The sequence below is a fragment of the Drosophila ficusphila genome, unplaced genomic scaffold (assembly GCF_018152265.1).
Source record: "Drosophila ficusphila isolate 14025-0441.05 unplaced genomic scaffold, ASM1815226v1 contig_636, whole genome shotgun sequence".
NCBI classification, from domain to species: domain Eukaryota; kingdom Metazoa; phylum Arthropoda; class Insecta; order Diptera; family Drosophilidae; genus Drosophila; species Drosophila ficusphila.
In genome coordinates this window covers 2237587-2251422 of record NW_025064569.1, presented here as the reverse complement: position 1 = coordinate 2251422, position 13836 = coordinate 2237587, and the positions used below count along the sequence as shown (strand labels likewise).

Sequence of the window (13836 nt, the reverse complement as noted above, 5' to 3'; positions counted from 1 at the left end):
TGCTCCGCAAGTTATCAGCTGTCTGATCAGCACAGAATCCCCCCAGAAAAAGCGGCGGACAACACCAGTTATCTGGGCTCTTAGCTCAGTGCGGTTGCCGCGATGATGTGGATTGTCTGCCTGCTGCTTGTGCCTTTTTGCTGTACGTCTGGAGCTCGAAGGTCCGAGGATGATCGCAACACATGGCTGCTAAACAACACCCTCGGCTATGTGAACGAGAACGCTAGTGCCTGCGTCAATTTCTTCGAGCATGCGTGCGGCAAGTATGGGGCGATCCACATCGACGACCCCTTTACCGAGATTACCGAGATGCTGGACCACAAGGTGAATACCAGATTTGTCCAACTTATGGATGAGCTAAACCAGCGCTCTCGGTTGCGGGGCTTTAACGAGTCGAGCGTGGAAGCCAAAGTCTTGCGCTTTTACCTCACTTGCCGAGGGGCTTCAAAAGAACTGCGCAGTGTGAAAAACTACCTCCGGCTGGCTCCTCCGGACGAGGGCCTCACGTGGCCCCAGCTCACCCCTGGAAGGACCGCTTGGCCTGAGGAGCGGTTTGAGTGGTTGAAAACCCTGGGAGTTCTGCACCGCTACGGCCTCACCAACGTTATTGTTAGCGTGCTGGTGATTCCGAGTCTTTCGAACAGCAGCGAGTTTCTGTTGGACCTCAGTATGCCGAGCTTCCAGGAGGGTTCAAGTTTCACGGAAACCCTCGCCGCTCTTCGCGTTTCGGGGGTGCCGAGGAATAGTGCACCACCTATCGCTCGAAAGATCAGTAGGCTGGAGTCTGCTCTGCGGGTCCTAGCCGAGTCAGACAAAGATGATGAGGATAAACTGATGAACGTGGATCAACTGGAGCGCAGGACCGGCCTCAACTGGCGAAAGTTCGTCGAGTTGGTAATTGGGCACAGCATTTCTCCGCAGTTTCGCGTGCAGGTCCGCAATTTGATCTACTTCGCAGGCCTGAAGCGCATAATGGATAGCTCGGACGCCCAGATGGTGGCCAACTATATCATGGTTCGATTCGTGCGATACCTCCTGGAGGAATCCGAGGACGACGGACATGCGATCGAGTGCATTAAGGTGATCCGCCGTAGCATGGGTCCGGCCTCGAACTTGATCTACAAACAGCGTTTCTTAGCCCCCGCGAAGCTACAGCAGTACACTCAGGAAATAGTGAAAATATTCGACCAGGTGCGTCAGCAATTCTTGATTCAAATCGAGAGAAATAGCCTTCGGCTAACCACAAAGCAGAGAACGATGGTCGCTACAAAAGTACGGGAAATCATCCTTAACATCGGCAACATTCCCAGAACCCTGGATTATCGCACACTCGTGAGCCGACACTATGAAAACTTGACGTTTCCGCCAGGAGACCTGGACTACTGTCGAAACCACCTCAAGGTTCTGGAGATCCGAACCAAGATGGGAGTGGCGCAACTTGATCGACCTGCTATGACTCGCGAAGAGTACTGTTACCTTTCTGATGAGAACTCTGCTGGTCCATATTACCTCAGGCGACAGAACGTCATTGTCTTGCCTTTTGCTCTTCTGCAGGAGCCGCTCTTTGTACCGGGCAGCCATGATGTGTTTAAGTACAGCCTGCTGGGATTCCTTCTCGCTCACGAGCTGGCCCACTCCGTCGACTCCGATAGTGTTCATCTCGACAGTCTCGGAAACGTGCACCAAACCGGCATAGAAATACTCAGCTCGTCCGCGTACACGGCAGGCTTGGAGTGCATGAACCGCAATCCGACCCAGTACCTCGACGAACGCTTTGCCGATATCTATGGTGTGGACCTCGCCTATTCCACCTACACCAGGATCGCCAGTGAAAAAAACCTTCGGGATTTCGCCCATATTTCCTTAGAGCAGATATTCTTTCTCAATTTAGCACAGTTTTTTTGTGGAGACGGCGCTGCAACCAACTTTGTTGATCACGACGACGACAAGCTGCGCTTGCAGCAAATACTGAGCGGGTTTGTCCCGTTCCACAGAGCTTTCGGCTGTCAAAGTAGTTCCCAGCACCAAAAATGTCAGGTGTGGTAAGCCCAGCATTGAGCTCCTGATGAACAACTGTTGAACAGCCTGTGACGCAGGGTTGTTATCTATCATTTCTTTTGCAGGGAACTGAAAATATAATAACCTTCCAAGCAATTTACAGGCTTTCTTAACCAACAACTATTCAAAACAATGTAACTTTCATGTTTAAACACTTATGGAACCATATAAATATATGTTTAAATTAAATTAATCACTATTAATTCAGGGCTGAGTTCATAATAAGCTTTTGTGAAAAGATTTCATGAAAAAACTGTCGCATAAACTCAACATGTGAATAAGCTAAGTTCGTCAGAGTTAGTCTTACTTTTCCCGAACGAAAAAAAACCGATAGCCAAAATGAACCGAGTGAATGTATGAAAAACAAAACGGTCCCTTTGAATATTTTTTAATGTTTGGATTATATTTTTTGATGAAAAAAACTTAATTTGAGCCCATCAGGGCCATCCAAATATAATCTATAGGTACACTAAAAAATATTAAAATAAAGCTTGTAAGGAGCCTTTAAGAATAGCTTACTGAGCGCCAATTCGTTTCAATATTTTCTTCTGCAAAATTGTGCCGCGCCTGACGATGGATCTCGGTGATTCTTGGAGAACTTGCCATTTTTGATGGCACCAAGTGTTGGCAAGTGTGTAAAGTCCGCCAAATGGGGGTTTTAGACACTTTGTTGCCCTCATAATGAGCCAAACCGGCGCAGGACATGGTGGAATTGGAAGCTTTTTTTAATATAAGCCGCTTATCTTGAACGTTTAACTTTGTTTTTTGGAGCCCTTTATAATTTTTTTTTAGTTTTCATTATCTGCCAATAAATCGTGTACAACATTTCGCGATTTTTTTTATTTTCGTGGCGATTTGGCTCACATTAAGGCCTTAGTCCAAATATGCATCAATTTTGCCCCATCCATTTTCCCATCTTTATCCTGGAGTACCGATCTAAGGCCTATTTTAGTTTCAGTTGATCAAAAATAGCATCAGATTGAAAAAGAAACGTTTTAAACAAACTGCGCACTGTACACAAATGATTACTGACAACTGTCCTTTCCCAATGAAACGATTTTCAGCATGCAAAATACCATGCAGCAGTGCAAAAACTCAAATAAAAAAGTGGGGAAAGCAATAATGAAAAAATGTAACTGCATTTTAGAATCACAATAGAACAGAGATTAGAATTAAAAAAAATTGTAGCTTTCTACGATCTTTGTCTTCGCTAAGAGCGATTAACTATAAAAGTTGATTGATATCCAAATGAAACGAACTGTATAAGCTTCCGCTTGCCGATGCTAGCTTCCTTTATTGTTGTACTTAATATAACATATACAAATATTTAACGGGTTGCTCCTAATAAAAACTATCTTGCCTTGAACTTCGACGATTTATACTCGTATAATTTAATTCTGTGGCATCACATTTTTTGTTTGTATTCGAGAGTCGTTAGACAACTCTATATTCCAACAAGAAAGGAAGCTAGCTTCGGCAAGCCGAAGCTTATATACCCTTGCAGTCATAACGCATAAAGGTTAGACAACATCGAATCTAAGACGATTTTTCTATTCATTTTCCATATTTTTGACTATAGATCATATGGGAGCTATACGATATAGGTGTCCGATTTTGATCAAATTCAATTCGTAATTCAAGAGTCGTAAGAAAACTCTATACTCCAAAAATCATACTTGTCTGATGAAAAACAACGATGTTATAATTTTATTTCCATTATTTCTATATAGATTTTTCGATCTTTTCTATGGCAGCTATAAGATATAGATGACCGATTTTTATGAAACTTTTTTCTCAATATAAACGTTGTTAAAAAACTTGATATTCAAAAAATCATGCTCGTGGGATAAAAAACAACGATATTATCAATTTATTTCCATTAATTCTATATATAATTTTCGATCTCTCCTATGGCAGCTATATGATAGAGTTATCCGATTTTGATCAAATTTAATCCGAAATTCAATAACAGTTAGAAAATGCCATCTTGAAGAATTCAAGTCGATCTGATCAAAAACAACGGCCTGAGAATTTTGTATTTCATTCTCTCATATGGGAGCTAACCGATATAGTCGCCCGATCCGGCCCGTTCCGACTTATATACTGCGTGCAATAACTACACACCTTTTGGGAAAGTTTCATCAAGATAGCTTTAAAACTAAGAGACTAGTTTGCGCGGAAACGGATATTATCAATTCAATGCCACGAGCATGATTTTTGGAACATAAAGTTTTTTAAATACTCTTAACCCTCTAATGCCACTTTTCACAATAACGCATGTGAAATGAGTGCCTCAAGGCACTCTTGGGACTTAGAGGGTTAAGTTGAGAAAAAATTTTTATAAAAATCGGAGTACTATATCATATAGCTGCCATAGGAAAGATCGAAAAATCTATATGGAAATAACGGAAATATAATTATAACCTCGTTGTTTTTTATCAGACAATAATGATTTTTGGAATATATGTAGAATTTTCCAATGAGTCTTGTGTTAAAAATTAAATTTCATCAAAATCGGACGACTATATCATATAGCTGTCATATGAACAATATGGAAAATTAATAGAAAAATCGTCATAGCTTCGATGCTCTTTAGCTTTTATGTATTTTGTTCGATATATTTAGTAACTGCAAGGGTATATAAGCTTCGGCTTGCCGAAGCTAGCTTCTTTTCTTGTTTTTAATTCAAGGCTGGTTAAAAAATTAGATTAAAAGCAACGGAGGTATCAATTTATTTTTCTATATAGATTTTTCTATTTTTCCTATGACAGCTATTTGATTTTTATGAAATTTAATTCGAAATTCGATAGTGGTTAAAAAACACAATCTAGAAGAAATCAAGTCGTCCTGATTATAAACAACGGGGTAATAATTTTTTTGCGAGCATTCGTATGGCCCGTTCCGACTTATATACTGCGTTCAATAACTACACACCTTTTGGTAAAATTTCAGCAAGATAGCTTTAAAACTGAGAGACTAGTTTGAAGAGAAACGGACAGACGGACAGACGGACAGACAGACAGACGGACAGACGGATAGACGTGCAGACGTATTTGGATTCTGATCGTGATGCTGATCAAGAATATATAGAGTATATACATATACTTTATGGGGTCTGAGGCGTCTCCTTCGCTGCGTTGCACACTTCTGACTGAAATTATAATAGCCTTTTGCTCTGCAAGAGTATAAAATTACGCAACGGTGATGTTAAGTCCCGAGTTGGTGAATATGAATTGGTATTTATTAAAAAAATTTTTAATTTTTAACAATTTTTTTTTTTTCGATTTTTCTAAGAGAGAAATATGTCAAGAACATTGTGTAAAAATTTTGAGACAATTAGAGTCAAACTAACGGAGTTACAGCGTTTTAAACGACCGAATTTGGCCGTATTTTCACGTAACATATAAATATACCTACTTTAAATCGATTTTCCCGAAAACTTTGTTTTGAAAGTGTTCACCGACTTTCAGAACTCAAAATCTACTTAACCCATCCTTTTCAAATTTTTAACACATATTCTCCACATAAATACGCAGATAATCAGGAAGAGTTTTTTTTAATTTTTATTTTTTTTTTAATAAATTAACAACAGTTTTTCAAGCTAAAATCGCACTTTTCACTTTCAAGTGCTCCCAAAAAATAGACAAAAAAATTTTTTTAAAACTTCCTGATTACCTCGGGAAATTTATTATCTTTAAAACGAATATCACCTTTTTTTTGTAAGATGATCCGTTAACGCCCTATAATGTTCACCGCAAAACAACTTTTTCTTAAGGTGCTTCGGAAGATTAAAAGCCACAGGCATATTTCTAAATATTTTTTAACAATTTCTTTTTCTAATACTCTTCAAAAGTTGAACAATAACATGTAATTAAGCTCAATAAAAATCAAACATAGCCCTTTTTTTGGCCTTTAATACCTTACCCTCCCCCCTTAAAAAAGTTTCCATAGAGTAAATTCTAATTAAAAACTTTTAGGCAACACTGAATAATTCCGATTTCTCAATGTTTGCACGGAGGATTGACATTAAACGGTACCGAACCTCCAGTAGGAAAGGGTCGATGGTCAATGGTCATGGACTGCCACGCGTTTTTGTCCTAAGCTTACCCCTCCCGGGCTCCCGTCTGAACAGGCAGGATCTTTACCAAAGTCGGCACCGCTGGCTGGCTTGCATCTTGGCTCTTTTTTCGCAGCCGAACTCCCTCGAGAACTCCTCAAAGTTGGCCAGCGTCTGCATCACACGCAGCTCGTCGGCGGCGCGGTCCAAAAGGGCCCGCGAGTGGGGCAGAGGGCTAGGGACGGGCGTCCGGCCGCAAAAGAACTGGGCGAAGCTGACAAAGAAGAGCTGTCGCTGGCTGAGCTCTGGCACCAGAGGGTCTCGGGGCTCCCGCTTGTCGGCCCGCACCCCAAAGAAGGTCTCGTAGGCGAGCCGCAGGGCGACAAAGTCGGCCAGTTTCTCGTCGACCCACTTGGAGCCGGAGGCCATCTGCTGCTGCAAGCAGTGGAGGCCCTGTCGGAACTGCCGGCTGGTCCCGAACTCCTCCACAGGCCCCATGATGTTTCCCAGTGCGTCATAGTCCATACCCGACATGTCGAAGCCATGGGCCAGCTCGTGGGCCAGCGCGAATCCCATCACGGCGTGCTGCCGCAGGGCACTGTCGTTGCGGTGCCACACGGGCAGCTGGAGCAGGCCATGGGGCACCAGCACCAGGTTGCGGGGCCTGACGTACAGGGGCGACGAGTTGCTGGCCTCCCAGCTCTCCGCCAGATACCTCAGGCCGCTTCCCGTGAAGTTCTCGGTGAGCAGGCTGTGGCTCGCCTCCACGCGGTGTCGCAGCAGGACCAGCTGGTTTCCATAAAAGGAGTTGCCACTCAGATCGAGGCTGACGTGGTACTGCTCCACCTCCTCCTCCTCTCCTGGCTGCACGAAGCCCACTTGCAGGCGCACAGCACGCAGCTTCTGCTGCAGGATCTGCACGAGGGGCAGCGAAAGCCGAAGCCTGTTCTCAGCCAGGACTTGTCCGAAGCGCGTCTTTAGGCGCTGGAATAGGGCGCGCACTTCGGCCTCGGAATCCGGGTCGGAGAACTGCTGGCCCACGAGCCAGCTACTCGCCAGAGGCATGGCCCTCCTCAGGCTGGCCACGCACTCGCCGCGAGAGATCTCCGCGGGACCCTGCTGCTGGAGGAAGGCCAGCCACTTGAGCATGATGTAGCTGCAGACGGTGTCCGGGCTCTCGGCCTCCACGAGCTCGCTGAGAGCTCTTAGGTAGGGCACGTTTTCAACGATCAGCGTGGAGCGCAGGTCCAACTCGACCTCGGGGCGCAGCTGGCCCAAGAAGGCCAGCCACCGCAGTTGCGGTAGGTATGAGACCAGGTAGCCCAGCTGCATTTCCCGCGGCCCCTCGTCGTCCTCCAGTTCCTGAAGTCGGTGCAGCCTCCTCTCGAACTCGTCTACCAGCCGGGCTAGAGCGTTGGCCGTGCGTTTGGTCTGCCCGATGTCCAGAAGCAGCTCGATAACGGCGCCCTCCCCCATCGGCAGCGTCTGTTGGCGACTCGGCTTGTTCACGTAGACGCTGTAGGCGCTCGAATCGTCCCACCGCGGCAAGACCTCTTCCCTGAGCAGGACGCCGTTCAGTCCATGCAGACGCAGACGTCCCAGAGTCGTCATCCAGTCGAACTGCTCGGGGCGCCAGCCCCGGCTCACGGACGGCCACTGGGAGTGGTTGCCGGGCGGCAGAAGCTGCAGGTACTTCTTGAGGTTATAGGGCTTAAGGCGCTTGCAAGAGCGGTAGTAGAGCCGCATCTGCTGCAGGGTGCGCAAATCCAGCTCGGAGGAGGTCTCGTTTCTGCGCCTTAGCAACAGCTCCACCCTGCGGTTGACCGACTGGTCGATCAGCCCCAATGTGTCGCCGGGCAGCAGCTCTTCTTGGCTGCGCCCCCCGATCGCGGGCCCACTCCCTGTCGCGCGGGAAGTGCTGCTCTTGATGCTCCAGCTGCTGTATCTGCCAGTTGCCGCAGGCGAACTGGTAAAAGTTGTCGCAGGACCGTGCGCCCAAGTCCATGTAGCTCTGCAGCTGGGCGGCCAGCATCTCCTGGACGCTCTGCGCGCCGTTGGTCTGTCGACAGGCGGTGGGCGTAGTGCGCCACGCCAGCGAAAAAATGAGCCAGGCCACTAAGCTGAGCTTCAGCATGGTGGCTTCGAATGCGACAGATTGCAACTGGCCGGAAAGCGATTCGCCCGGATCGTAGAGACTGCGGACTGGCGCCGTTAGTCGCCTGTCAGTCATCATCGTGGCGGGGAGGAATGGTGGGCTAATTGCACGGCTGCCTGCCCGTTTTCCCGCCGGACTGTGGTCGGTTTCTTCTACACATGGTCAATAAGCGGGTTTCAGTGTTGTGAAACACAACATTTTGGTATTATGTATTAGACAAAATTTGATACTTTCAATTAAAAATTTGGAAAGATGGGTTGCAATTATTTCCATTCTATAGCTTTAGGCGGCCAATTGGTTATTATGCGGAAACGATATTGCGTTGCATTTCAAAAATGTTTTCCTTATGCCTCTGTTATACATACATATATTAAACTAAAGTGAACACCGTTGTTCCTATTTTAAAGAGGTCTCCTTAAATCAATTGAAATTTTTGTGTTATTCCAGTGTGCTTCATCACTTAAGGGGCACAACTAGTGTGAAGTTTTAAAAAAATCCAAAAATTTTTTGTTTCATTTCTCGTTAGATTACACCTTTAAAAATAACATATTAAAATTTAAAAGCGATATCTCAAATAGTTTTTGAGTTATAACAATTTAAAGAGCACCCGCTCTCATAACAGTGCAAACGATCATTTTATCTTTAAACGCGTTTTTCTCAAAACAGCATTTTCCAAATTTGCTGCAGTGATAACTCAAAAACTAGTGATCCGATCACTACCAAATTTTTTTACATGTTCTTTATATAGTTCTACGTACCATGAACTATCGGTTTTTTGATCCGATTAAAAATCAAATTTTGGCAGGCCAAAAACGACCAAAATTTTGGTTAAAATTCGATTTTTTTTTTTAAAACGCTGCCATTTTGTCATTTTTTGATATTTGTTTTTTATCGTAGTTCATGGTATGGAAAATATTATCTAGTTTAACGAGAATTTTTCATTTTTTGATTTCGTCCACGGAGAGGGCCGGAATCACTGCAGCAGTTGAGGCACTTTTTTTTTAGCGCCGTTGGAGATCGACTATAACTTAAAAAATATTTAACTTTTTTCTTTAAAAATTTTACTAAACATTCTTAAAACATGTATAAATATATTCTGAAAATTTGAAAAGAATTGATAAAGTAGTTTTTTTTATAAAAATTCCCAAAAATCACCATTTTTTTAGGCCGTCACACTAGTTGTGCCCCTTAATGAAAACCTTTGCACGTAGTTATAATAGGATATTAAAGAGAACTGCTTTAAGGACTATGAAAAGAGTCTTGTTCATAATCGTGACCATCGAAAACAGATTTTTAATTTTGATTGAAGATCGGACTTTCAGTATCTGGAGCCACTGTGCTCCGCTCACTAGGTCGCACTTTGATTAGCCACAAGTGAGCGCTTATCAGTTTCACCTTGGCCTTGATTCCCGATTACCGTTCGTTGCGGCTGACCCACAACGAGCACTCAAGCTGTCATTGAACTTGCCTCACGCTGATGCCTCCGCGTCTCTACTTTCAGAACCGAAACGATTCCGGGCCATCCGTCGTACAAGGCCACCATGCGACTGACAATTGTCAACGTTCAGAGCAGCGATTACGGCAACTACAAGTGCGTCGCCAAAAATCCCCGTGGCGACATGGACGGCAACATAAAGCTCTACAGTAAGTGCCTAGTCATATATACTACATGTGTGTATGTGCATGCATGTTAAATGTGCGTGTGTGCATGTTTTATTGAGCCACAGTCGTGGCGAAACTGTGGTTACACCCCGTCATACACACATACATCACATAAAACAACATCAAATTCAAAACTCAGAAATTTTGTGGCTTTAATTATGTCGTCGGCTGGTACAGTCGATTATTTGGGTTTCAGTGCGACTTATTCATAACGATTGTTTCAAGTTGTTCGTAACTGGTTTCATGATTTTGAAACAACCGCTATTGATTACCCTGGCCCTAACAAAAAAAAAAATCAAAGTCAATGCGAGCAATCCACTATTTATTAAGAGTAAATAATAGGGGATGCCCCCTAATTCTAAATCCCGAATGCAAGAAGAATATGAGCAATAAATCATTGTGCAAAAAATACAACGACGTTTATACTAGTAAAATTAAAGATCAAACGACTATATTACATAGCTGTAATGGAAATAAGAAATCTGAACAATGAATAGGAACATCTAAAAAAGATTTCTCGAATTTTATGAAAATCGGATGACTAACTTCCAAGGGGAAGATCGAAAAATCAATATAAAATTAATGGGTCAGAATTATAATATCTTTTTTTTTTATCAATTCAGTATGGAATATGAAAAAATCTAGGTGGATGCGATAGTTATATGATATAATTTTTCAATTTTAATTTAATTTAATTCGAATTTTTCATTATTCGACTATATTTTCGACGATTGTCTATATGGCAAATATAAGCTGCGGCTCTTCGAAGCTACATAGCTCCCTTTTTTGTTATTCAATTATGCAATAGAAGGCACATACAGTGAACATTTTTTAAAATTTTCGAGATTGGCATAAAAGTATTTTTATGAGCTTTATATTCATTCATCGCTAGAAAAGTCGATGTCCAAAAATCATTCTTGTAAGGTAAAAACAACGATGTTAAAATTTTGTTCCGTTAGTTTTATATAGATTTCTCACATTCAGTAAATAATTTTTTTTAAAAACATTTATGTATTATTGACATGGCAATTTGTATTGTGGTCGCGTTTAGGGGACAAATTGTTATGGAATAACCCTCGTTAACACGGCACATTGTAAACGCTTTCCCAATTTTCAATTGGAGCTTCTGCTGTCAATTGCCTAAAGTACTCCCCAGTCAGTGAATGGGTCATTAAAGCATTGCAGCATCGATTCCGGTTACAAAAGTTCATAAGGTAGTATAAAATATATATTTTTGGGACGACCACCATTAAAGCCCTTTGCCATCAATTAAGGCCAAAGTGAAAAGCCAACTTAATTTATATATACACGACTTTTATTTCGCTGGCACAACAATGGATGAAGCCCATACAGAAGTGGGTGTCGATCCACCAATTAAAGGTAACAATGACCACGCCAACAATGTGAACAATGAACCTGTGACAATTTTATTGAGTGGTCAGGCGGAGATACAGTCGCAGGACAACGACGTTCACGAAAAGAGGGGTGGGTACAGATTCGTGATTCCCAGTCACGACAAGGACAAGTTCCAAGCTCTATAAATTTGCCCAACAAATTGTCCCCAATATTGCCGACAAAGGGCAACCACGCGAAAGGATTCCTGTCTGTAGGAAATCTTAGGAGGAAGTTATCGAAAAGAAGCGGAGAAGGCGGAGTCAACGATTTTTGTGAATTGACGATGCCCAAAAGTTGAACTCAGTTCGGTCAGTTAGGAAATCAAATATGGCTTAAGCTCTGAGGAAGCTTTTAAAAGTGAGATTTGTAGGGCTACATTCTCATTTACGGGCTGTTTCGTTGACGCTTAGAACAAGGCTTGAGATTGTTAGTAACAAACATTCTTTTAAACGCAAACACGTTTTTAAGTGAATGATGTTGATGTCTAAAGTCATGTATGCTTAAACTTAAAGTCTTCATAATTATTTCTGCATCAATTTGATATATATTTCTCCGTTTTGGCAGCCGCTCCAAAATTAACTAGCCGCAAAAACTACAAAGGCTTTACACACAGACACATAGACAGAAAGGCAGATAAACTGTCGTGTCTAGATCGACTTAGATAGTGATGGTGATCAAAGATATATACATATGTATGTATATACAAAGAAATTAACATACTACAAATTAGGTTATAAGTTGATGAAATCTCTAATAATAGGTAATTAATGCAGTGATATTTGTTGTGTTTTGCTGTATTTTTAAGTAACCCATAGGACAGGTCGTGAGCCAAAGGAAGAGTTTAGTACAACTACGCAAAAGTCTATGGGGCACACAAACGCACAATGATGATTAAGCCGCCCTCTGTGGATGGCGCAATTGCATAACTATATCCCCGAAGTTAACTTTTGTTATCGTCATAGCTGTATTTCGGTCAAATGCGGTGGTGGAACCCCTAATTTGAGCCATGTTACTATCCACGGTATCATTTGCCCTTTTCTCTGTTTCCGTGCAGTGTCGAATCCGCCGACGACCCAACCGCCACCCACAACCACAACGCTGCGACGAACGACGACGACGCCAGCTGCAGTCGTGCCGAACGGACCCCCCAACACCCCCCGATTGGAGTGGACGGCGAAGGACCAACTGGCTCGGGGATCGGAAGCGACAACTGTGAGTTTGGCCAAAGGCACCCGTGTCCTACGACCAATTGGTCTTGCTTCTTTGTTCCAGTGCGCAATAAGTATCAGTCCAGTCTGAACGAGATCGACAAGACGAAGCAGAAGCTGACGGGCAGCAGCCTCAAGGGCTACGACTGGGCTAAGGGAAGGAACACCGGGGTTCTTGGCCCAATCGCCGCCCCCCGCCCGCTGCTCACCTGCTGGCTCCTCACGCTCCTCCCACTGCTGGCGGCAAAGACGTGTGGTTAGTAAGTTAAGGAAACAGATCGTCGAACTCACATCTTATTAATAAAGTGCCATTAGAAACAATAGGAGTGGGGTCGAACAGAGGGGCAGTCGGCAGCCACAACAACATATATTAAATTACCATAGCGACTGCAAACGCTAACGTGTCAGACTTTTACTTTTAACCATGGTCCACTAATGTTTGAACTCGGTCGGTGCAACAATCTACTGTTTTGAGGGTAAACAAAGCCGCCATCAAATTAACCTTCATAATTATTTACAGTGAGGTTGATGCGCTCAGTCGACCTGTTCGAATGATTTTTTATGGTTGGTTCAAAAACTGTTCGTTTATGTTAACTGTGAAAGGAATGCGAAAAACGTTGCGAAAATTGTAATAGATTTTTGAACCGAATGCCCATTTAAACCAAATACACATAAATCCTGGTTAGTTAGTTAACAAAATTATTTAATTAAAGTAAATAAGGGGAAAAATATACATTTCAAATGATGCCAAATTGTTATAAAATAAGCACGCATACACTTGCAAACAAACTGTAAATAAACACGTACTCGTATATTGCATGGAAAATGCCAAATGCAGCTGTAAATTATGTACTCGTTATAGGCATAAGAAATTGATGTTCATTTGTACGAGAGTATACATTCAACGATTTATAAAATAGATATTTAGAAGGAAAAGTCAAGGCTTAAATAATCCCTCAATACAAACAGGCAGGCAGGTAAAATGCATTAATCAAAAAACATTTACATGATACTTACAAAATAACCCCGAAACAAATGACCACTGTTTATACATAACTTAGTTAATTGCTGAGTTAAACGCGGTTCACACTTGAAGCATGATTATATTGCCTCAACCGAAAATCTTAAGTCCCCATTAGTACCCATACAGTAACATATTTAAATACGTACATATATCATAGGCCTTAGTTTGTGTTTCTTAACGATAAGAGTGATAATGTATATTAATGAACGTGGTCCCTGACGGAACACACTGGCGCGGCGAAAGAAATAAATAAAATATCTATGTTTTGGGTTGCTTC

The 13836-nt window shown here is 42.8% G+C and overlaps 3 protein-coding genes across 3 annotated transcripts in view; 2 read left to right on the top strand and 1 right to left on the bottom strand.

Moving 5' to 3' along the window:
* LOC108092999 (neurotrimin) overlaps positions 1-13817 on the top strand; it is a 51836-nt gene extending 38019 nt beyond the window's left edge. The window contains 4 exon segments of the mRNA XM_017192895.2: positions 9772-9914; positions 12382-12483; positions 12486-12539; positions 12600-13817. Of these exon segments, the coding sequence (XP_017048384.2) occupies positions 9772-9914; positions 12382-12483; positions 12486-12539; positions 12600-12796 (496 nt within the window). The 3' untranslated portion in view covers positions 12797-13817.
* LOC108092998 (neprilysin-21) lies at positions 64-2571 on the top strand. Its single transcript, XM_017192894.2, has one exon. It carries the CDS (start codon positions 103-105, stop codon positions 2044-2046), a length of 1944 nt encoding a protein of 647 aa, XP_017048383.1. The 5' UTR covers positions 64-102; the 3' UTR covers positions 2047-2571.
* On the bottom strand, positions 5955-8394 carry LOC108092997 (membrane metallo-endopeptidase-like 1). The gene is given in 2 exon segments (XM_017192893.1): positions 5955-7996; positions 7998-8394. Coding segments are annotated over 2 exon segments (2148 nt in total). The 5' UTR covers positions 8349-8394; the 3' UTR covers positions 5955-6199.
* Positions 13818-13836: the final 19 nt, after the last annotated feature.